This window comes from Heloderma suspectum, chromosome 10 (genome assembly GCF_057233095.1).
Source record: "Heloderma suspectum isolate Gila_16-S chromosome 10, 16-S_ref, whole genome shotgun sequence".
In the NCBI taxonomy this organism is placed as follows: domain Eukaryota; kingdom Metazoa; phylum Chordata; class Lepidosauria; order Squamata; family Helodermatidae; genus Heloderma; species Heloderma suspectum.
In genome coordinates this window covers 18,484,305-18,508,744 of record NC_139467.1, presented here as the reverse complement: position 1 = coordinate 18,508,744, position 24,440 = coordinate 18,484,305, and the positions used below count along the sequence as shown (strand labels likewise).

Here is a 24,440-nt window from a genome sequence, read left to right as displayed (position 1 = left end):
ACCGCCAGGTAGGTTCCATCCCGGGGGGATTTTGGGGGGTGGCGGCGGGGGTAGTAATAATAATAGAAATAAAGTACAGAATAAATGTAATGTGCTTACATTTAACCATCCCCCCCAGTCCGTGGAAAAATGGTCTTCCACGAAACCGGTCCCTGGTGCCAAAAAGGTTGGGGACCACTGATATAAAGGATGCCTGCTGACATTTCACTGGTGTATCAGTGAATATGCTTGCAATGCCCCTATACAGTACTGCTGGGGAGCCCAAGTGGCTGCAGGCACTGGGAGGGGCAGGCAAGGTGTCAGCCCTGGTGGGTCCTGGCAGAGTGCATGGGCCCCTGGCAAATGCCCCAGTATGCTGAGTGCTGTTGCCAGCCCTGCCTGTGTGAAATAGCAGATTGTGCATTGCAAAGGTACTTTAATGTTCATTCACGTGCGTTTATCTGCGCATTGGAGTCATGATCCAGTGGTAGGTAACCTGATGCTCTCCAGATGGTTTGGCCTACAACTCCCATCATCCCTCACCATTGCCTATGCTGGCTAGGGCTGATGGGAGTTGTAGGCCAAAACATCTGGAGGGCCACAAATTGCCCTCTCCGGTGCTAGAGTGGTAGGTTATAGTGGAAGAATGAGGTAGGGTAGGCCAAGAAAGGGTGACTGCCCCAAGGTTCCCCAAAGAGCTTCACAGCCAAGTGGGGATTTGAAACTGGGTCTGCCTCATCCTTGTCTGACACTCTTGCCTAACAGAGGAAGTCCTCTGTTTGAAGGCATCCTCTACTTCAGCCTTCTCCAGGTGAAGAACCAGTGGAGTGCAGCAGTTAAAGGCTGAAATAGAGGATGCCTTCAAGTAGAGGACTGTCCTCTGTCAGGCAGGATACATGGTCATCCTAGTGGGCTCAGGATTACCTGGTAGTGTTGGTAGGTGGCAGCAGTAGTGCTCTGAGCATAGGATTGTGCCCTTAAAGGCTGACCCATTTATTCTGGCATTATTTCTACCAGAAAAAAAAAGGGTTTAAATTTCCCACAATGCTGGTAAAAGCAGAAAGACAAGAAGGATTAGTCCTCCTTCTGATCTGCACCCCACCCCGCCGATCCTTAACTGCTGCTGTGATAAAAGGGTCAGAGATAATCTCCTTTTATGCAATGGGATTAGGCATAAGGAAGAGAGAGAATCCCATACAGCCTGTGGAGGCATCAGCAGGGATCATCTGGCCACACTGGGATGGATAGGCTGATTACAAGGGGAAGGGAGAGACACAACAATGGCAGACTTGGCAGGATTCATTCATGCCTTCATAACCTTAAAGCAGTAGTGCTGTAGGGCAGGACTTTGGGGCAGACACGCTGGGCCCCTTGCAGCAAAAAGGGCAGGTGGGTACATGAACACAGCAGGACTGCTTACCACATTTTGAAGTAAGTGAAGTAATACAGACTACCAGCTAAAGAGCCCCACCCATGTAAGACTAGTAAGGGCACATTCTATGTTGTTCCACGGACAATAGGATTTTGCAGATCTTAGCACTTAGGAGCCTCCTTGCAGCAGCAATGGAAATATCTTCCAGGAGGCTGTTCTGGCATGGATTGGGGGAGGCTGTGGATCTCTCTCGTTCCCCTAACACACCTGCATGCCAGCTCCTGGCATACGTATTTCCCCTCCCATCTAGACCAAAAGGAGGGAAAACTGAGAGGAAATAAAATAGCCAGTGCAGAGGAAGAAAATAACAATGGAAAAAACCCCTCCCCCCAAACTCACCTTTCCCCCTGCTGTTGTGAGCCCTGCAGAGTTTGGACCAAGTGACTAGTGGGCCTACCTGTTCAGTCTGATGTCCAGGTACTAACTGTTGATGGGCAGTGGTTTTTATGGTTCTTTAAACCGGAACTGGACAGGGCAGCCCTTCAAATAGAGGATGGTCCTCTGTCAAAGAGGACACACAGCCAAGTGGTTGAGGACAGTGATGCACATCGTGTAGGAGCACTGCAATCCCTGTGCCCAAGAATATGGCAGCTGCTGCAGGATCTGTATCCTCAATTTATGTATTTATTTTATTTTTATACCACCCAATAGCCGAAGCTCTCTGGGTGGTTCACAAAATTTACCCCCCCCCCCGAAAATACAATATAAAACTTATAGATTAAAACTAAAGAATAAAAATACAACCAGAGTAAAACCTAGCAGCAGTGCAGATATTTATAACATAATAGTTAGACTTAACTAGTCTAACCAGTTAAGATAGCAGAGCTGAAAAAACTGGAGTGCTATGCTAAAAATGCCTGGGAAAATATCGGCTTTTGGGTTCTGTGGAATTTACTTCTGAGTAAACATTGCACTGAAATATACATAACCCATATTGGAAACTCACAGATACGTTTGATTATGCCACAAATTCTGCTCCAATTTAGTATCAAGAATAATCAATACATCTCTGGCATAAATGGATTTGTCTTTGTCAGTCCAAGGGAGAAATTCCAGATGGACAACCATGATAAAATGAGAAAGTCTCTAAAGACTCACAGATTTACTGCACAATCCTATACTTTTTCAGTCGCTATACATCAACAAATTTATTCCAGCATAAATCTGCTAATTTATTCTAATAATTATTAAATAATTCTAATATCATAATTCAAATTTATTCTGGCATGAATTCTGGTATAAATAATGCCAGAATAAATGTGTTAGCCTTTAAGGGCGCAATCCTATGCATGTGTAGACAGAAAAAAGGCCTACAACTCCCAGCATTCCCCAGCCAGCAGTGGCTGGGGAATGCTGGGAGTTGTAGACCTTTTTCTGTCTAAACATGCATAGGATTGTGCCCCAAGTTGCCTCAAGAACCTTTGCTGGTTTTGCTGTAACAGACCAACACAGCCACCCCTCTGGAAAAAACCCTATACGTGTCTACTCAGAAGTAAGTCCCATTGCGTTCAATGGCTGTTACTCCTAGGTAAAAGGGTCTAGAACTGCAGCCTTCTTGGGTCACAGGCTTTAATAGAAAAGAGTCTGCTTCACGAAAAGGCTGCAAGATTATATCCTCAGTTGACAGATACAGATGCGGATGTAGGGCGTGTGTCTCTGTAAACAGAGAGGAGCCAAATGGCCATAAGATGCAAGAAGTATAAATCTGTGGCATTTTTATGCAAAGCTCATATGTATAAAAGAGCAGCACAGCAGAGGTACCATTTGCAAGAGTAGTCACTGGCGAAAAAAACAACACTTTCCCAGCTTGTTGTTGTTGTTCAGTCGTGTCCGATGCTACGTGACCCCATGGACCATAGCACGCCAGGCCTTCCTGTCCTGCGCTCTCTCCCGGAGCTGCTCAAGTCCATATTCATTGCATCGGTGATGCTATCTGGCCATCTCATCCTCTGCCGTCCCCTTCTCCTTTTGCCTTCAGTCTTTCCCAGCATCAGGGTCTTTTCCAGAGAGTTTTCTCTTCGCATTAGGTGGCCAAAATATCTGAGCTTCAGCTTCATTATCTGTCCTTCCAATGAGCACTCAGGGTTGATTTCCTTTAGGATGGACTGATTTGACCTCCTTGCAGTCCAGGGGACCCGTGAGAGTCTTCTCCAGCACCACAGTTCGAAAGCATCAGTTCTTCGGCGCTCAGCCTTCCTTACAGTCCAGCTCTCACAGCCATACGTTGCTACTGGGAAAACCATAGCTTTGATTAGATGGACCTTTGTCGGCAAGGTGATGTCTCTGCCTCTTACTATGCTGTCTAGGTTTGCCATAGCTTTCCTCCCAAGGAGCAAGCGTCTTTTAATTTCATGGCTGCAGTCACCGTCTGCGGTGATCTTGGAGCCCAAGAAAGTAAAATCTGTCACTGCTTCCATTTCTTCCCCTTCTATATGCCAGGAAGTGATGGGGCCAGATGCCATGATCTTCGTTTTTTTAATGTTGAGTTTCAGACAAGCTTTTGCACTCTCCACTTTCACCCTCCACAAGAGGCTCTTTGGATCCTCTCCGCTTTCTGCCATTAGGGTGGCATCGTCTGCGTATCTGAGGTTGCTGATAATTCTCCCGGCAATCTTAATTCCGACCTGTGATTCATCCAGCCCGGCGTTTCTCATGATGCGTTTCCCAGCTTAGCTGCGTGAACTGAGCCCCCGCAGTCCAAGGAAGACCGGCGGAGAACTACAATCCCCACCATGCAACGCTGGAACCCGTTTCGCGTTTCCCTCTTCGTTCTGGGGACCGTCCACGACCGTTCCCAGAGTGCACCGCTCTCAAAGGACGCCGCCGCCGCCTCCTCTCCTCTCCCCACTCTTGCTCAAGAGGCTTCCTCGGGGCTACGGGCAACGTTGTTTAAAGGAAAGACTACGACTCCCGTCATGCGGCGGCCCCGCTCGCGCGATGCACTCTGGGGATTGTATTGCGCCGCTTCCCCTAGGCCCGATGGAAAGGGAGGGGGAGAGACGCAGAGCAGAACTACAGCCCCCATAATCGAGCTTGGACGCTTGGAGCCGAGCAGCGTCGCTGGACGCATGCGCAGATGCGGTCGGGAAAGAAGACGCGCTTGTGTCCAGTAAGTACCAGGGACAAATGGGGGCTCCGGGAGGTGGAATAAAGCTCGTCGGTGGTGTGTTTTGACCCAGTAGCGGGGGACTTATGGGTAAGAGGGGAATTTAGAGGGACGCTGGCCTTTAAATCTGCATTATTATTAAATGCAGAGGGGCTTGCAAAGTAATCTTAAGTACAGGATTGTTCCCTGCCCCGAGGTGTTTACAATTTAAACTGGGAGCGGTTTAAACTGGGAGGGTTCTGTTACCCTTGGCTGAAACACACTTACCTGGGAGTAAGCCCCATGGAACTCAAAAGGATTTACTTCTGAGTTGACATGTATGGAATAGATCAGGGGAGGCCAACTTGTGGCCCTTCAGATCATTTGGGCTATGACTCCCAGCATCCCCCACCATGGGCTATACTGGCTAGGGCTGATGGGAGTTGTAGGCACCCCCCCACACACACACACATACTGAAGGACCACAAGTTGGCCTCCCCTGATCTACACGGGGAAGGCCGGCCGTGGCATTCCATACATGTCAGCTCAGAAGTAAATCCTTTTGAGTTCAATGGGGCTTACTCCCAGGTAAGTGTGTTTTAGCCAAGGGTAACAGAAGGGTGAATATATGTTAGACCCCAGCTCTGGTCTGGCTAGGATGTGTGCAAGAGTTTGTTCTCCTGTTTCTTTGCTCTGCTTTTCTTTCTTTCTTTCTCTCTTTCTCTCTTTCTCTCTCTCTCTCTCTTTTTCTCTCCCCAAAGAACGGCCCAGCTGTCGTAGGTGAGAAGAAAGCCAGCCCATCCACAAAGCCGCCTGGTCCTGACCTTTGATCTGTCAAGCTGGCACTGAGATGACCCTCTTCCACTTTGGGAATTGCTTTGCCCTGGCCTACTTCCCCTATTTCATCACCTACAAGTGCAGCGGCCTGTAAGTTGTTGTTTTGGTGGTAGTGTTAGGGGAAGTCTGCATGGGGTTTTATGGTGGGATGATGTGGAGAGGTTCTGACTGGACTGAGATAGGCTTCCTTGCTTCCCCCTTGATGCATGGTTTTTTGAATAGTGCATTAAAGCGGTAACATTTAAAAGGGAAGCGTAATTAATATTAAGCTGGAATGGGGGCAAGGTGAAGGCATCCTGTCTCACTTGGCTTAGCAGGTTGGGCGTATGCAGAGTCAGACTGTTACAATCTTCGGCACACGGGGCCTCTGTGGCTGTCAATAAGACATTTTACAGGCACTACAGCAGTCGAATTGTTAAGATCGCCAACTTGATAAAATGGACAGCGAATAAAATGAAATATTGAGGGGTTGTTGTTCAGTCGTTCAGTCGTGTCCGACTCTTCGTGACCCCATGGACCATAGCACGCCAGGCCTTCCTGTCCTGCGTTCTCTCCCGGAGTGTGCTCAAGTTCATATTCATTGCATCGGTGATACTATCTAGCCATCTCATCCTCTGCCGTCCCCTTCTCCTTTTGCCTTCAATCTTTCCCAGCATCAGGGTCTTTTCCAGAGAGTTTTCTCTTCACATTACGTGGCCAAAATATTTGAGCTTCAGCTTCATTATCTGTCCTTCCAATGAGCAGTCAGGGTTGATTTCCTTTAGGATGGACTGATTGGACCTCCTTGCAGTCCGTGGGACTCGTAAGAGTCTTCTCCAGCACCACAGTTCGAAAGCATCAATTCTTCGGCGCTCAGCCTTCCTTATAGTCCAGCTCTCACAGCCATACATTACTACTGGGAAAATATTGAGGGGTGGAGGGGAGTAATTTGAGGCTTTAGTATTGAATGTAACAGGTCCCCCGCTCCACGTCATCCCACCTTAAATATATGTATATTTTAAATCAAGGCACAGAATGAAGCTGTGCCTGCTGACCCTCTGTTGCCCTCCCAGCTGCCTGCCCCTTTGTCTGCTAAGGGGCAGGAAGGAAAAGGGTAGCAAGTGAAGCCTTGCTCAGTGCCTTGGAGCATTCAAAGCAGGGGTGTACAACCCATGGCCCCCTGCGGCCGCCTTCACTCCCCTGCCACCAAATTCCCCCCTCATACAGATTGCTGTTTTCTGGCTGCTGCTAGCAACAAAGAAAGAGGAATCTGTAGTGGGATCACCCGAATGTGTGTGCGCATGTGTGTGGGTGTGCCATATATGGGTGGGTGCATGAGGACCAAATCAATATCACATGCGACCTTTGGAGCCATAGAGGCTGTGCATCCTGCTGTAAAGCTTTAGTTCCCATCTCCCACTGAGGGTCTGGGATTCGTTTCCACGCTCCGTCATTTTTGTTTGTTTGTTTCATGGCTGCCTTTGGATGCTGCACAATGGATGAGCTGATTATAGTGACTTGGAGGTTCCCCTTTCTATTGTTTACTCTCTGCGACTCTTATCTCCTGGCCTCTGTTCCTGTAGTCTGCTTCTCCCAGTTTCTGTGAATGAGATAAGGCTCACAGGTAAACCTGTGGCCCTCCAGATGTTCTTTAACATCAACTCCTATCAGCCCCAACCAGCATGCTCGATAGGGGTGGGAGGATGGAATCTGTAGTCCAACAACATCTGGAGGGCCAGAGGCTCCCCACCCTTGAGATAAGAGGATTTATAAATAATAGTTTATAAAAGGAGCAAGCGGACACTTTCCTTAGTAAGGATCCCCTGACATACCCATCTTTGTATTTTGCCCCTTTCAGATCAGAGTATAATGCCTTCTGGAGATGTGTGCAAGCTGGAGCCACCTACCTCTTTGTCCAACTCTGCAAGGTATTGGATCACTTCTTTGCTGCCCTTGAAGCTTAGGGAGGAACAAAGTAGCAAATGAGAATCTGGGTGCTGAATGTGTGAGGTCTGTTGAGAAGGGCCATGGGATTGCTGGCGAAGTTCCCTCTGGAAGGTCCTTGCGCTTGTGAATATTTTAAAAATGAATTTTATTATTGCAGTGAACAGACGATGCAACCAAAAGATAAATTTAGAAGAGCAACAGCAGTGAGAAAGGGAACAAAACAACAAAAAAGAGAAGTTCAAAAGGAGCACTTGAACAGACATATATTACATGTAACAAACTGACTGGCTAAGACAGAACAGTGGCAACAGCCATGGCAAATAAATAAATACATTTTTCACTGCACATGGTCATGAAATTTATTATTCCAAAAGTGAATAAAGACCCTCTTTCTGCCCATTTGTGCGTTGTTAGAACTTTGTGTTTAATAGGTCAGTTTGGTTATGGCAGCCATTTCTCAGATAGTTTTAAGCCAGGGAGCTGGGGAACCCATGTGTCCCTCGAGATGCTGCTGGACTACAACTCCCATCATCCTTGACCATTACCCATGCTGGTTGAGGCTGATGGGACCTGGTGTCTAACAACATCTGGAGGGCCACAGGTTCCTCACCCCTGTCTTAAGCTAACCATTGGCTTGTGGAATGTGTGTTGTTTTCCAGTGCCCAGCTATACATATTCTTGCAGCTATCAATAAACGAAGTAATAGTTGTAAATCCACTGGTTCTTCCTCTTGTTTTTAAGGTAATTTAATAATATTATTTTAGGATCTGGAGAGAAAAGATAACCTACGGTTTGGTACTTTAAGTTCCTTCGTGCATGCGAATATTCTGATTGATTGTAGGTTTAATTCCGGTGGTTGGAGGAAAGTGGAGATCCAGCAAAAATTATTCATTCTCATTTAGGGCACAATCCATGCTGCCTGGGGAATGCTGGAAGATGTAGGACTTTTTCTGTCTAAGCATGCATAGGATTATACCCTAAGAGGGAACGATTATTCAGTTCCCCCCTCTGCCAGTTTTCTGCATTTCCGGGATGATCTTGGAGGAAGGAGCTTTCCCTCCCTCTGCAGCTAGTGTAGAAACCAAGCAGGTTGGCAGAGGAGGGATAGAGTGATCCATCCCTCCTCCATCACCCAATTTGCTCATCTGCATGGAATTTTATGCACTTGCCTGCATTGAATTTCTGGTCATCCATGGCGACAAGGCTAATGCTTACCTGCAAGGCTACTTTAGACGCTCAAAAGCTGAACATATGAAGTTGTTCAATTTTGAATACTTAATGAACAGCTCTGAATATTTTATTAAAGAAGGACTTTGGTCTGTAAGTGGATTTTTTGGGCTGGGTGTAGTTTTTTTATTTTTAATTCTGTAATTGTTATGTTTTTATTGTATTTTAATGTACGGTTTTATTGTTTTAATCAGTTTTAATTGTGCCTGTAAGCCGCCTCGAGTGTCATTTTCTTGTGTACAAATTGATTTTGTGCAAATAAAATAAATTAAATAATATGTGTGATATTCAGTGGCATTTTTTAAAATGTGAAATTCTGTTAACCTTTTGTTCTTCTGAAGTTGGTTGCTGATCTCTCCCTCTCCCTCCCTCTCTCATAGATGCTGTTTCTAGCGACGTTCTTCCCGACTTGGGAGGGTGGCGCAGGCGCTTATGACTTCGTCGGAGTAAGTTGGGTTCTGGCCAAGTGGGGAGAGATCTACAGCCAGCATTTCATGTATCTGCAAATGATCAAGAGTTGGAGCACCTTCTGTAGGAGCAAAGGAGATTGGGGCTCCTTTATTTTTTTATTTTACTGATTTCACTATACTTCTATCCTGCTTTGCTATATAAAATGCTCAAAGTGGCTAATGGTCTCATTTAACAGCCGGTGATCAGGCACAAAAATCTTTAAAGTAAGATTTTTACATTAAAACACCACCACAAGAATTCGTGGAGGCATCGCTAGGATATAAGCGGTGGAGGGAACAATCCTATGGCTGCTCGACTCTGTCTAGAGTGCTATGGGATTTTTTGGTTTCTGGGAACTGCGCTCCCCATCCCCTCTCCCCCGTAGCTGGCGTGGTTCTGTGCTGGCTGCATCTCTGCGCTTGGAAACGGAGCACGGAGACGGGGAAAAGGGGGCGGTCCCAAGAGAGGGGAGGAGACGTCAGAAGCCATGTTATGCAGCTTCCTATGTGCTGTGTGGCCTCCCCCATAGAGCGGCCTCCTGCTCTGAAGCTTCGTGGCTAGACAGGCAACATTGCCTGTCTAGCCAAAACTGCAGGGTGGCCAGAGCATGGAGGCGAGGATTGCCTCCATGCTCCAGCTGCCCTGCATTGGATAGTCCTCAGCTTCTGAGTTCGGAGGCTGGCAACTATCTCCATAGGATTACACCATTTGTGCAGGATCTATTTTTGGAAATATTTTTTAAAATGGCGATTTCATGGAAGAAGATGATGGCTGCCAGCCCATCTCCCGAGGGCCCAGGTAGGGAGCTGGTGGCTGGCCAGGGCCAGCAGGCTTCCAGATCATGCCGAAGCACCTTGGAGCGATCTGATCTGCATTGTGCTGCTTTGTGTCTCCTCTGCCCTCGGAAGTGGCCTGAAGCATCCTGCTTCCGTTCAGAGTTCTGGCTGAGATGGTGCACAGCCCTAATATCTACATCTATATCTATATCTGTACTTGTCCAACTACCACTAGTAAAGTTACTACTAGTGGTAAGTATAGTGACACAACTACTGGTTGTAGGTACCACTGCTTGTAGTTGATGTTTTGGAATTTTGGGGGCACTGCTAAATATATGGCAGCCTCAGTGCTGGCATATTAGGCCTGGGCGTGTGGGAGGAAAGAGAGGAGGCCAAGGAAGCCAGAGGGGTTGCCTGTCCTGCTGCTCTGAACCGTTTCTCTTGTGGCAGGAATTCATGAAAGCCACTGTGGACCTGGCGGACTTGGTGGGGCTGCATCTGGTGATGTCCCGGAATGCGGGGAAAGGGGAATACAAGATCATGGTGGCTGCCATGGGATGGGCCACTGCGGAGCTCATTATGTCCCGGTGAGTTGGGTTCCTGGAAAAAGGGGGTGGCGCTGGATGCAGGTGACTGTCAGGAGATAGATGCGAGCTGGATGTGGGCGGAACTGAGTTGGAGGGCTCATCCGGGATGCTTCATGCCGACTCGCTTATTAGCATGGGGGGTTGTGGTGCAGGATCCAAGGCTTTATCAGCAAGGTTGCGGGTCTCGCGTGGGCACACGTCAGGTTTGATTTTGAATTTGGGAAGATCTTTATGGCTGATATACACTGAAAGTTCCCAGTCTGTTCCTGGGGAAGGGATCCTTGGATCTTGCTTTTTTTTTTTTTTTAGTGGTGGTGGGAGTCGTCTATTCTAAACATCCCTCTGTGCGTGTGCATTTGAGTTGTGCCTCACAGCCTCCGTGTTTCCGACAGATGCATCCCACTGTGGGTGGGAGCTCGTGGCATTGAGTTTGACTGGAAATACATCCAGATGAGTATTGACTCTAACATCAGTCTGGTAAGTGCTATTTCTGCCACTGCTTGCTGTGAGCTTTCCTAAAGCAGTGCTCCAGCTGGTGGGGAGGAAACACTGAGGGCTGTCGACTTGCAGTAGTGCTTTGTGGCTTTTTATTGTTGTTAATTTTATTTCTTTATTATTACATTTCTATCCCACCTTTTTTTCCACCCGCAAGGACCTCAAGGCGGCTTATATGTCCCCCCTCTTCTCCATTTTATCCTCACAACAACCCTGTGAGGTAGGTTAGGCTGAGAGTCAGGCTAGCTTAAAGTCATCCAGTGAGCTTCATGGGTGAGTGGGGACTCGAACCCAGATCTCCATCCAACACTCTAACCACTACACCACACTGGCTCTCTTGTTGTTTCTGGGGGTCCCCATTGAAAAAACACATTTTTGTGTCCTTTAATTGCGTTTCATCCAGTTAAAAAAGCTTAACTGATTAACTCAATCTGTGTAACTTTGCATATGGATCTGGGTGAAAATAATAGCTCAAAAGAGATTGATACTGTAGTCTTTCACATGTTGGTCAGATTTCATTTTAAACCAGGTCCTTAAAAGACAGACATAACTAGTAATTAAAAAAAAACAAAAACTGTCGTGTCCCCCCATACTCCAGCGGTGAGGCTTTTATAATAGCTTGATAGACAGGCACGCGCACGCGCACACACATTGTATGAGTACACTCATTCTCTGAGTGTGGATCTGTGTGTAGCCAAAACAGTACCACCCACTCACAAGATAGGAGGTGTCAGCTGGCTTGGGAGAACCACAAGGTTTTCAGGACAAAAAAATGTTCAGGGAACAGTCCCTATGAAGACTCACTGGCCATACAATGCTCAGTGGCCATACAATGCCAGCTGACTGTCAGGCAAGGGTGGTCGGGAGAAGGAAAGCCAGAGAGGATTGGGAACAGAATGGAGTATCCTGGAAAAAGGACATGGCTGGCTGGCTGGCTGGAACCCAGAGCAGTAATATCTCGAACTGCAACATTTTGTTGCAGGTCCCACCTGCATTGCACACTGGATGTCCCACAGAAATCACCTGCATCATTCCACTCTGTTTGCCGTCACCCCTTCCTCCTTCTCTTCTTTGCCTCCCTTCAGGTCCACTACATTGCAACAGCAGCCTTGGTGTGGATGTTCACACGCTATGATTTACCCAAACACTATCGACTGCCCCTCACTTTCCTCCTGGGAGTCAGTGTCTACAAAGCTTTCTTTATGGAGTGAGTAACTGGGTGCTGTTGTGGAGGTGGGATTGGGAGGCAGGTTGTAGCCTTTGTCAGTTCGAGGTGGTTGCCCATTAAGGTGTGGAAAGCATTTGGACTGAGTGAACTAGTACACTGGTTTCTTGCTGCCTTTTGGGGTAACTTTGGGGCTCCTTGGAAGCCCACGAGGGGCTTGCCTGAGAAACACAGACGTGCCTTACACAGAGGGTCTGTTCATGCAACATGCTAACTCACACTCAGTGGTTGAATCTGGGTTGTTTTGAACCGTGGGTTGTTTCTTGAACTGTGGGTTAGCGTGTTGTCTGAACGCAGCACATTTTCCACAGGGTGGGTTATTGTGATGTCTGAATGCAGCCAGGGTGGCTTGTTAACCATGCGGTGTGCCTTGCTGGGTTGTTCAGGGTGCTTAACAACAAACGATGGGTTCTCAAGGTGGCTTGTTGGAGAAAATAAGCCACGCTACATGGTTAACAAGACACCCTGGCTGTGTTCAGATAACATGCTCACCCACGGTTCAAAACAAACCACACTCAACCACTGAGTGTGGGTTAGCGTGTTGTGTGAACAGCCTCGGAGTCAGATCATGGGCCTCTCTAGCCAGAGGCGCTACTAGGACGAGACCACCGGGCATGGGTCCAGGGCCCTGCAGCCCTCAGGGCCCTCAAGTAGTCGCCACAACAACAGCTGCCTAGGACTTAAAAAAAAAAACCCACACAAGAGGTCAGGTGCCTCAGTCAGAAGCCAGAGTTGTACAGAGCATCTTTATTTCCCCAGAGGGGCCTCTCTGCCTGGGCCAAGAGGCGCTCTAGGAAATCCAGATGCCGGACGCAATTGCAGCTTTGCTCTGCAGCAGACCCAAACTCTTCGTAATTTGGGGCGGGGTGGGAGGAAGAAGTGTCACCTGCTCTGCTGCTGCATGGGAAGGGGCGGAATGCAAGCTGGGGGGAGTGAGCATGGGTGGGGGAGAAGAGTGAGGAGAGAGAGGACACAAGGGTTGGGGTTGGAAAGAGTGAGAAGATCAAGCAAGTGGGAGGGAGCTGGAAAGAGCGATCGAGAGAGAAAGACAGAGAGAGTGCACTGAAGTGGGTTGGAAAGAGCAAGGACAGAGAGAGTGAGAGAGCACGGGGGTGGAAAGAACGAGACAAGAGCGAAAGAATACACCTGGGGGGTTTGGAAAGAGTAAGAGGGGAGGGAAACCAGGGAGATGGCGCACCCAGGAGAGTGGAGTGGAGTCTCCTGGAAAAGGGCATGGCTGGCTGGCTGGCCCCCTCACCAGGAGCACTCAGCTCTGCAACATCTTGCCGTCAGCCCCATTGCACTACTGCGATGTGCGGGCACAAGGTCTCAAGTTCAAATCCTTGGTTCGGAGCTTCTCAGGTAGCTGACCCAGAAAGGCCTTCTGCCCGAGATCTTGGATCACTTTTCTAGCACCCCCTTTTAAGGATGGCGAAGTTGTAGCAGCACTTGTAACCTCCTCCTGTTCTCTAGTCTCTCCCACTGCCCCCGCCCCCCGGACAGTCCTCACCAACCCCTCCCTTTCTTTGTCTTAACAGATCTTTCGTTCATGTCTTTCTTCTGGGCAGCTGGACAGCACTCCTGGTCAAAGCTGTGATCACCGGCCTCCTTTCCCTCAGCTCCCTGACACTCTTTGTCACGCTGGTGCATAGTAACTGAAGCGCTACCCAGCACTTTTCCACTAGGGGGAGCCGCTGCCTGTACCTCTGGGGACTGTCCCACACTAAGGCCCTGCTGCCAAGGCAGTGCACACGGCTTGTGTTGATCCTGCCTGCTGTGACTCTGGTTTCGATGTGCTCTCTGCTCTCAAGCAACAGGGATAACAATAACAACAATAAACAAGTTTTTTTTATGGCTTGGAAATTTTAAGTTCCTTTTGGCTGTTGTAGGAACATGCCCAGTACGTTATATGGGCGGGGCATGAAACTGGATCTTGATTTTTCTCCTTGAACCCGGCATGATCAGCGGAGGTTAGTGCTTGCTCTATGCCAGGAGGCAATCTGGTTTCCGCGTTGTAGGGAGTACAGTGTTGATGCCATGTAGCACTGTGGTGCACCTGAGTTAGATGCACCTTACGACAATCCCCTGCTAGTGTGCCCTCTGATCTGCCTCCCCCCAACCTCCCCAGCAAAGCTGCCTTTTGTTCAAGAAGTATGAATGATCATTTTCTTAGGGAGGTTTATGACAACACTGAGAACTGCTGCTCCAGATGTTCTGTTTTGTTTGTTTGTGTGTAAATAAATAAATGTATATAGAGCATGTACAATCTCTAAATGTAGACCTTGGAGCCAGAGAGAAAATTTTAGGCAAGTATCAGCAAAAATGCAGTTACATAGGGGATTAGGGCTAAGGCACTGGTCAAAGGCTTTAGCTGGAAGAGGCGGGTTAGTTGTAGTGGGTTGGGGAGACTTAAGCAAGTTCTCCAGTGTGTCTCTGCAAGTTTTGTCCAGGGAACAGGTTCCCCAAAGTGTGTAGGTCTCTACGTGTGTGGCAATGTGACTCTTCAACCCAGCTTTGTATTGAACAACTCGCCATAGGTGACCAGAAAATCCATGCAGGCAAGTGACTAGGCTGGTGGAGGAGGGACGGATCGCTCCATTTCTTTTCCACTAGCCTGCTTGGTTGGTGTGCTAGCCACAGAGGAAAGGAAGTCTCTCCCTCTGCAACTAGCATGAAAATGCAGTGGGCTGGTGGATGGCAGCGGGAATGAAATGATCTGGCCCTCCTCTGACAGCCTGCTTGGTGGAAGTCAGTTTTTTTCAGGAGCCTGTGTTTCCATGCTGGCCATGGAGGAGGGAGCTTGGAAATGTAGGTTGTTAGCCTCTTAGCAGCCTAGTAATCTTTGTGGACTTACTTACAAGGAGTGTATGCATTAAACTTCTGTACAAGCTAGTATGTAGGGGTGCATGATGCTTGACTCCCAGCTCCCTAGGTGGATGCAATATTTGATTCCTGATCTTGCAGCTCTGTATGCCACTATAAACGTCCTCAGTGTGGATTCACGTAGGTGTGCCATGAAATCACAGCAGCTACTTCTGGCAAGCTAATGGGGTGGCCTGTCGCTGAGATCTGTTATGTGAGAAGGTGGGGGTGGGAGCAGTTGGCACAAACAAGTAGGCACATGCAGCGACCCTGGATTCTGTCCTGAAGACCGGTTAGTACAGCCTTGCAAACGTTATTAGGCCATAAAAGCTTTGGGTAATTGTGCATGCATAGCAATGATAGTGAACTGTGACTTAGAAGGAAGAGGGGAAAAAACTTCTGTAAAACTTCATCTCTGTTTGCTTTGAGTTGACTCACCATGGGCGACCAGCTGCTTGGCTAGCTGCTAACCCATTTTTGCTCCATTATAGACTCTGTGCTTAAACAGAAATGAATAAAAATGCTCAACCAAGGCAACTGAAAGTGTACATCACAGCAAAGTTAAATGTTGAGTCCTGTAGTAAATGATGCCGATACGCATACATTTGCTTATTGTGTATGATTTTATTTTAATTCTGCTTCTCACAGGGAGGGACAAAGCTTTGCAGGGCACTTGCCCAGCTTTGCTTATCCTCCTGTCCTCCCCTCCACCTTGTTGAGATTTGTTTGGCATTCACACGCTTTCAAGGTTTCTCTTTCTAGCCTTTGGGGCTAGACCCATTGTTTTTTAAAGAAGCACACTAAAATTCTGAAAATGCAGAATTCTGCGCCCAGTAGCAATTTCTGTACGTGGCTGCCATCTCAGCATATACACAGCCCTGTTCCCTTCTGCCTTCGTACATCAGCAACCCCAAATAGTCTTTTTGATGAAGGGCCTGTTATTTGCCCCGAAGTAGTTGGAGCGGGACCTGTGGAGTGTGAAGCTTTTGTCTTGAGAGGAAAACTCTGGCAGGCTTGGTTCAGCGATACAGTTGATGATGAAAACGAATCCTTGATTCCTTCTCACCGTGGTTCCTTGTATCCCCAGGGAGCAATGTAGACAGCACAAGCAGGGGTGAGGTGGGGAAAGCACTGTCCCAAAAGCTCCATCTTTAGTAGTAAAGTTCTTTGTCCCACCAACCTGGAGGAAGGGAGAATGGATGGGGTGAGGTCATAGCCAAGGATGGTGTCAGGGGACTGTTGCAGTCCCTCGGATGGTGGAGGTGGGACAGCAGCAGTCCTGCATTGGTTCAGAAGAGGCACTTGGCCTTTCTAGACCTACTGGCCCTGCTCCCTTTAACTGCAGAGTTTGCATGAGCTATTGAGAAACTGGATCCCTCCCAAGGTACTCATTCTCCACTGAGAAGTAGGCAGGGTCGGGGAGAAGAAGCTATGCAATGATGTTGTAGGGGAAGGACAAAGGTACTGCCAGCTGCTGTCCTGGAGATAGGGCCTTCGTTGTTTAAAAGAAAAAACAAAGCAAGAGTTTTCAGTGTCATGCTACCTTCAGGGCAGGCCTTTGGGGCAGAAGTCAAGGGCATCACTTGGCATGTGAAGAGGGGCCCTGAACACAGCAGGGCCTGCACCATATTCTGAAACACGTGAAGTAATGCACAATGGGCAGAATCCAATGGGGTGCTTATGCCGATTCCCTTCCACAATCAGTGGGTCCCATCAATTCTGTTGCACAAGTGGGACGCACTGCTTCCACAATGGAGATAGATTTAGCACTTCCTAGGGGAAGTCCCAAAACAAGTGGAAACGCTCGTTTCTGGAAGGAGGCAGGTCAGTGGAGCTCCCTTACGTACGCTCCACCGACCTGCCTTCTTCCAGAAGCGAGTGCTTCCGCTCACTTTGGGTTGCCCTAGAAGCGCTAAATTGCTATTGTGCAAACGGTGGGGGTCTCTAACGCAGCGCAGTCGGCTGGGCAGAAGAGAATTGGGGGCATTAAGCACCCCGTTGGAATCTGCCCATTATCATTAAAAAGGTGCCCTTTGGCTGTTCAGTTTAAAAATGGGCCCTCCAGATATTCAACTACAACTCCCATTGGTCCTGACTATTGACCATGCTGGGTGGGGCAGATGGGAGTTGAAGCCCAACAACATCTGGAGAGCCACGGGGCCCCCACCGCTGCTCTTCAAATTACCTATTTGCACTACTGCTTCAGAGCAGGGAGGTATTTTCAAGAACGCCTTTGCCCTAGGTCAGTCTCAAAGCAGACCAGCTCTCCAAGCTCCTCTCTCACCTGCTCTCCTGAGGGGTATTTTGTCTGCTGTAGGTGGGAATGGGAAGAACAGGTGATCTGGATGGCAGCCACTGCAGGACAAGTAGAGCAGTGGTTCCCATCCTTCAGTCCCCAGATGTTTTTGAACTATAGCTCCCATCTGCTCTAGCCAGCATAGCCAATGGTCAGGGATGGTAGGAGTTGGAGTGCCACAACATGAGGACCCAATGTTGGGAAGCACTGGAGGGTGCGTAAAGGAACAGGCATCATGTCTGTGTTGGGAGATGCCAACCAGATGTGGGCTCAGTGCCCGCCCCCCCAACTTACTTCCAGGATGTCTCCGGACTCCCAGTTTTCGGATTTCATCATAAACGAAGATGAGGACACCGTAGGGCAGTGGCACTAGCCACCACTGGAATCTAGAGGGGTCCGGGGAATGGAGAAATTAGTTTGATGCCACACTGCTAAAAACAGTCATTTGAGTGCAGTTGCTGCTGCTTTGGGTTGGCCTGACGGAGACGGGGACTGAGTATCGCTCCTGAACACATATGGGACCTGAACTCCTAGCCTTCCATCTTTAATTATTAGCTGATCTGTGGTCTAGGATGCTTCACAGCCATAATGCAACACATCCCTCAAACTGACAGTACCTTCTCACCCGCTCTGACAAGCAGGGCCGACCATGCCACTGGGCTTGTGTGGCTGCTGTCCACAGTGCTGAACTAAAAGCCTTTCTAGATGGCTAGAAAGCCCCCTTTTCCCCTTTCAGGCTAAACTGGAGAACTAGGACGGTGAAATGAATGGGAAGAGAGCTACGCGATGACATGGTATCAGCAAACCTTTTGCCTCCCATTGTCTTCTCAAACAATGTGTTCGCTGCGCCTGTGTGTGCACGTGTTGTTCTTGCTTTACAAAGTATAAGAGGGCTAGTCCCTGCCTCGGTGAGCTTACAGTCTAAAACGTGAAATGAGGAATGGAGGCGTAGATAGAGAAAGAATATGCGTTAATTTAAATGGCACGTACTTGGGCTTAGTTAAGGATGTACGAAAGTCACGTTTTAGCGAAATTGATTCGAGGTTGGGGGGAGGCGCTCCGTCCCTCCCCCCGAAATTCTGGCCGGGGGGGAGGCACTCCGTCTCTCCCCCCTGAAATTCTGGCCGGCCGGCTCCGCTCCGCAGGGATTCTGCGGAGCAGCCGGACATCCGGCCGCTGGCTAGCAGGGACGCAAATGGCAGCAGCCGTAGCCGCCGCCATTTGCGTCCCTGCAGTCAGCCGTGATAGGCTACGTAAATGTTTACGTAGCCTATCACGGCTTATTTAAAAGAAAAAAAAAACGCGCGTATACAAATGGCGGCGCCCATGGGTGCTGCCATTTGCGTTCCTTATTTTTGTACGTCTTAGTCTACGTAAACATTTACGTAGACTAAGACGGCGAAAATAAGGGGAACGCAAATAGCGTAGCATCTACGCTATTTGCGTTCCCCTTATTTTCGCCGTCTTAGTCTACGTAAATGTTTACGTAGACTAAGACGTGCCAAAATAAGGAACGCAAATGGCAGCGCCCATGGGCGCTGCCATTTGCGTACGTGCGTTTTTTTCTTTTAAATCAGCCGTGATAGGCTACGTAAACATTTACGTAGCCTATCATGGTGTTTTTTAAAAATCTAGCAGTGATAGGCTACGTAAATCTTTATGTAGCCTATCACGTTTTTTTTTTTTTTAAACTGGAAATGGCGGCGGCGGCAGCCGGTCGGAAGACCGGCCGCCGCCAAACTGCTGCCGGAGCCGCTGCCGCTGCCGCCAAGAAGATCCGCCCAAGGTAAGTCCTGTCCCGGGGGGGGGGGTGGCGGGGGGGGCAGACGGTTCCGCCACTGATTTCGGGAGGCCAAATGCGCTGGCATTCGGCCTCCCTGAAATTCGTGGCGAAATTCTCTGACATCCCTAGGCTTAGTTACAGCACAATATGGGGGCTAAGGAGCATCGTGCCAAAGACTAAATGGAAAAGGTGGGATTAGAAGGTCATAAGAGAGTAGAACGTTAGGGCAGAGCTATTTAAGGGAGCCAGACAATTTAGGACAGCTGAGTGGTGGAGTTAGAGGAGTGAAGGTCACAGGCAGGGATGTATTGGGATATGGGAGGAGAGAGGAGAGAAGTAAGGCGCGCGCGTGTGTGTGTGTGTGTGTGTGTGTGAGTGAGAGAGATAGAGAGAGAGAGCGAGCACTGCGAATGAATTTTGCAGAATGTCCACCATTAGGGAGTTTTGGGGAACTGGCCCTCTCACAATGCAGCAGAGGGTGTATGCACATTCTTACCGTATGGGCATGAAGTTGAAGATATTGGGCATCCCAGGGCAGTAGCAGAGGAAGCAGCCCAGGCAGAGCTGAAACACGATAGCGATCACCAGGACTTTATTTCTGAAAAGGGAAGGAGATGGGTGGGAATAGGGAGATGTTTGGCTGGTGTTGGTTTCTATGTATTGTAGGAAATGAGGGTGCTACTGCTATCAATGGGTAATTAAGTGGGAAGGGAAGGTGGGTCATAAAGGGGGCAGCAGACCCTGTCAAACTCACAGCGATGTCATCAGCAGTGGAATGGGGTCCAGCTTTGGAACTGGGCTTAGAAAAAGTACAAGCTATTTCCCAATAATTGTTATTTTTTGTGGGGGGAAGAATAGCTGGTTTGTTGAGCCCAAGTCTGAACCAATTTCACCCATCACTAGTGTGGTCAGGATCATATGGAAAGAAACTCAAGTGGAAAAAGCTGGCCACTATGAATGAGTGCAGCAGCTTTTCCCAAGCTTGTGTCCTCCAGATGTGTTGGATTACAACTCCCAGCATGCTCCAGCCATGCTGGGCATCATAGTCTGACACATCTGGAGGGCACCAGCTTGGGGATGGACCATGCATCTGATGCCAGTAATGGAAGCCAAGTGAGGTTTTGGATTTATCTCCGACAGGATTCCATCTCCATTTCTGGGAAGGGGAGAATGATAACCAGGAGGAAAAGAGTGCTAAGTCCTACACTCTGTTCATGGAAGGGAACGAACTCTTGGAGTTGAGAGGTTGTCTGCTGGGAGGACAAGTTGGGTCTTATAAATAAAATAAAATATATGTAATTATAAAAGGGCCCCAAACAGAATCACCTTCTAAACTTCTAGTTTCATATACATTAGTCAATACAAATGGGCAGCACTAAATATTATTTCATAAAAAGCTAATAAATATAAAGATAAAGAACCATGCCCTGCTCCACCATAACATACCAAAACAATCAAATTCAGGCTGAAATCCTATATGCACTCAATGGAACTTAACGTCTGAGCAGACATGTACATGAGCAGACACTATTAATCTAACATTTCCTTAGTATAATAATAGAAAGGGGTTCCCGCTAATAATACCTTGCTTACTACACAACCCTACACATGTCTACTCAGATGTAAGCCCCATTTAGTTCAATGGAGCTTACTGCAAGGTAAGCAGCATTAGAGTTCTAATATGTCCTAAAATGTTTCCAGTGTTCAGTGGGGCTTACTCCCAGGTAAATGGGTATAGGACTGCAGCCTAATCCTACTTTTTCCTTGTTTAACCTTAAGATGCCACATTATTTTTATTCAGTACTGTGCAAAGTCCTATACATACTATTCTCCTAGGTATTTGTTCTGATTTTTAGTACTCAGCCAGCAATAATGCTGCTACCAACAGATGAAATATGATCTTGCTTTATCTTCACGCACTGCCCTTTGTCTTGTTTTAAAAAGAAGCCAGTTCATGGAATATGAATTTATAAAATCTGGGCTATCAAGCACCTCAGGAGAAGCAGAGCCTGACCTCTTGGAGCCTCTGGGTTTCCCACCTACCGGAAGAATCCTTGCTGGAAGACGGAGAGACGCCGCGTCTTGCGGATGAGTACGTCAGCAATCTGGCACATCTCAATGCTAATGAAGAAGCACGTGTAGCACGTATACTGCTGATACAGGCGCTGCCCAAAGGTCTGGGGAGTGGAAAGAATGGCCAGTGGCCATGAAGTTATGCTCAGTGGGTTCTGCCCTCTTTCCCTGCATTAGCCACATCCTAAAGCAAGGGCAGGCAATGCAGAGGCTGTGGGCATCAATGCTCCCCCGACACCTTTCTTGGTGCTCGCTGAGGTGCCCCACCCTTTGCACGTTTTTGCCTGCCGTGGTAGGGATGTCAGAGAATTCCGCCATGGACCACCCAAAATACGTGGCGGAACGAAGCCCCCCATCCCCCCACCCCGCAAAAGGCACGCGAAACGGAGCACTTACTTGGTGCCGTTTGCGCTGCTTTGCGAATGGCGGCCGCAATCGCTTCCCCATTTAGGCCGTGATAGGCTACGTAAATACTTACATAGCCTATCGCAGCTAATGCAGGGATGTCATTTGCGTCCCTGTGGAGGCTGTGATAGGCTACGTAGTATTTAGCCTATCACGGCAAAAGGAACGCAAATGGCGGCCGCTGTAGCCACCGCCATTTGTGTTCGCTTTTTTTGCCATGATAGGCTACGTGAACATTTTGTAGCCTATCACAGCAAAAGATGGGCACAAATGGCATAGCGGCCGCCATTTGTGCCCCTGTCTTTCGCCGTGATAGGCTACGTAAATATTTACGTAGCCTACCATGGCCAAAAACAGGAACACAAATGGCGGACACCGTAGCCGCCGCCATTTGCGTCCACAGGCTCCGGATGCCTGCGAATGCACCCGGCAGGCGGATCCACGGAGTTGCCGCGGAGTGGAGCTGGCTGGGTTAGGATTTCGGGGGGAGGTGCAGAGTGCCTCCCCCCCCCCACGAATCACCCCTGCAAAAATGTCAGTGACTTTCGTTCATCCCTAAGTGAGAAGCTTGGTCCGCGCGCACATGTGTGTAAGATAGATGCAGGGGATGAGCTGGCTGGCATGGGGGGGGGAGTGTTTGCTTTCTCTGCGTCAGTGTGTTCAAAGGAGTTGTTTAGCTTGTTGGGGCTCAGACCTCACCTCTGCCCTGTTCTCAGTCTTTTGAGCATGTCTCGGTTCCCCTTATGATCTGGACCTCCTGAGCAACTCCTTAAGGATCTCTTGCCTCCTTAAGAGGAGGCAAGATCTGTCCCACCTTCCTGCTTTTAAATGTCCCCTTCCCAATAACATAGGGCTTAGGCTGTAGATGTGAGGGTGATTTACGCTCCAGACACCTGGGGTTTAACACAACAGTTTACTGGTAAATTAAAGCAAGCAAATTCCAACTAAAGGTATTTACAGAAGGCATTCAGAGAAAATAAAGGTTGCACAAATGCAAGTTCTTCCACCCTAGCTGCACTTAGACTTCACCAGACTGCTTCTTCCTGCTCTCTCTCCCCGTTGGGTCTTTCCCTCTTTTTATCCCCTCCTCCCCCCAAACTGAAAGTACTGTTTCAAACCTGAAGAAATGAAACCTAACTCAGGAAAATGAAACTTAACTGGGGAAATGAAACTACCCCCCACCCCTGCCCCAGGCCTCTAGGCTTAACCTTTTTACCTTGTCTCTGTAGGCCTCAAACCTTCACAGAGCAAGTGACTTTTCCTTTGTGACCGGCTATGCCTGTCATGATAGTCATTTTGTAGTGGTGCTCAGGACAGTTTCTGAAATTGCTAAATGTGCACAGGGGCCCCAAAAGGTTGCCTATGTCTGGCTTAGAGGCCCAGCAGTGCATCCTGGAAGGGAGAAACCGTGTTTCCTGTTCTCCACTCAGGATCTAAGGTGAGCAGGTGCAATACAGGGCCAGGCTCCTGAGGCCTTAATGCTCAAGTGGAACAGGCGGGAAGAAATGGTAGGGCATGACTGACTGCTGGACCATTCAGGGCTGGTGTCAGCCCCTGACATCCATGGACAGCTGCTGTAGTCCAGGCATTCCAGCAGGGCCCAGGGCCAATGATGCCCGTTCCCTGCGGCAGGTGGCTTTGAGCCACCATTTTACATTTCCCAGAATGCCCTATGCCAAGTTGTCCAGGGCATTGTGGGAAGCTTTAAATGGTTGCTCAGGCCCAGTTGACCACTTGCCTCCCATCAGAAGAGCACTGTAAGCCCACCATTGCAGATATCAATCTATAAAGCAAATAAAAGAACAAAGGGCTACACTCATGGCATTAATCCAGGCCTGCAAGCTGATGAAAGACATTGTAGCCTCAATGGATGCTGGTGGCTCCAATTTCAGTGGCGCTGTGGATCCATTCTGGGTTTTAGTCAGAACCAGCCAAACTCGAAAGGAGCTATCCAAGGTGCTGAAGGCAATTGGGGGGAGATAGGGTCAGCACCTTGGATAGCTCATTTTGAGTTCTGACTGGTTCTGACTAAAACCCAGACTAGATTTACACCCCACCAAAATTGGAGCCATCAGGCCCCACTGTGCAGCCTATCAGATGATCAGTTCTAGTAGATTAAGCGCGTGGTCTGTCATTTACAGATGCATTTACATTTGCATATGGGTAAAAGTATTTCTGAAGCAAGAAAGCTACCTTTGGTGTTTATAGCGCACATATGTCATAGGAAGCATAATCTTAGGAGAGACGTTCCTCCTGCATGTGAGAGGAGGGAGAATGCCTCTTCTAAGACGCTGCTTGCCAATTTAAGTTTTTAAATTGATTAATTTAACCAATTATTTGATTAAATGTTGCAGCCTTACATTCAATGCATGTAGCTCCCCTTGACTTAAAAGAAATTAAAATCTAAAGCAAAGGCCAAGGCCACAGTCTCCAGCAGAAGATCTGTGCATGTGTTTAACTCTTTCCTCCATCCTGGGTTTCCAGCCCCAGATCAACCCCACTGCTGCTGCTTTTTTAGACCTGTGAGGATGTGGGTGGGAAAGAAATGGGTACTACTGCCTGTATCTCCCACCCCGCTCCAGGGCGAAAAGCAGCTTGGTGGGCAATTTGGAGGCAGAAACATGGCAGGAGGAAAGGGTTAAGTTTTTCCCTCCCCTGTCTCACTCTCTTAAGGCTGCAGCCGAGGCTGACTGCTTACAGTAGCAAAGCATAACATCCAAGGTGGGGGAAGGGAAGTACAGTGCACTTAATGTCAACGTGTGGTTTGAATCTTAGCCAGTGGGAGTCACAGGCCCACCATTCGGAAGTGATGTCTCCTCTCCACTCACCCACTCTTGCCCATAGCTATCCTCAAGGTCTTGAATATGGTCGTTCTCCCAGTCGGCCCGAAGACGCACACACTTCAGCGGGTACCAGCCCTCTTGGGCCATGGTGGTAAAGTAGTCGGTGAAGCCCGCAAAGGACTGGATGGCTCCTGTATTGTGCGGAAACACAAACGGGCT

At 48.5% G+C, this 24,440-nt stretch overlaps 2 protein-coding genes across 3 annotated transcripts in view; one reads left to right on the top strand and one right to left on the bottom strand.

The window, feature by feature from the left end:
• Positions 1–4,485: 4,485 nt before the first annotated feature.
• TMEM147 (transmembrane protein 147) lies at positions 4,486–15,482 on the top strand. 2 transcript variants are annotated; one of them, XM_084815363.1, is made up of 8 exons: positions 4,486–4,520; positions 5,258–5,423; positions 7,171–7,240; positions 8,867–8,932; positions 10,163–10,299; positions 10,692–10,776; positions 11,880–12,001; positions 13,558–15,482. In XM_084815363.1, exons 2-8 carry the CDS (start codon positions 5,347–5,349, stop codon positions 13,676–13,678), a joined length of 678 nt encoding a protein of 225 aa, XP_084671489.1. In that variant the 5' UTR covers positions 4,486–4,520; positions 5,258–5,346; the 3' UTR covers positions 13,679–15,482. The 2 variants fall into 2 exon arrangements, with proteins under 2 accessions (XP_084671489.1, XP_084671490.1); XM_084815364.1 differs by having other exon boundaries at positions 4,486–4,607.
• Positions 15,483–15,488: 6 nt separating this feature from the next.
• ATP4A (ATPase H+/K+ transporting subunit alpha) overlaps positions 15,489–24,440 on the bottom strand; it is a 31,796-nt gene continuing 22,844 nt past the window's right edge. The window contains exons 17-21 of the mRNA XM_084815361.1: positions 24,267–24,412; positions 21,004–21,137; positions 19,457–19,558; positions 17,472–17,563; positions 15,489–16,061 (exon numbers count right to left, since the gene is read on the bottom strand). Coding sequence (XP_084671487.1) covers positions 16,033–16,061; positions 17,472–17,563; positions 19,457–19,558; positions 21,004–21,137; positions 24,267–24,412 — 503 coding nt within the window. The 3' untranslated portion in view covers positions 15,489–16,032. The remainder of the gene's footprint in view (positions 16,062–17,471; positions 17,564–19,456; positions 19,559–21,003; positions 21,138–24,266; positions 24,413–24,440) is intronic.

What these genes read in the sequence shown, in the direction of transcription:
- TMEM147 (XM_084815363.1), top strand. Translation starts at nt 5,347, where the DNA reads ATGACCCTCTTCCACTTTGGGAATTGCTTTGCCCTGGCCTACTTCCCC. An exon ending in TCTTTGTCCAACTCTGCAAG is followed by an intron (nt 7,241 to 8,866) that starts GTATTGGATCAC and finishes CCTCTCTCATAG; the next exon opens with ATGCTGTTTCTAGCGACGTT. An exon ending in GCGCTTATGACTTCGTCGGA is followed by an intron (nt 8,933 to 10,162) that starts GTAAGTTGGGTT and finishes CTCTTGTGGCAG; the next exon opens with GAATTCATGAAAGCCACTGT.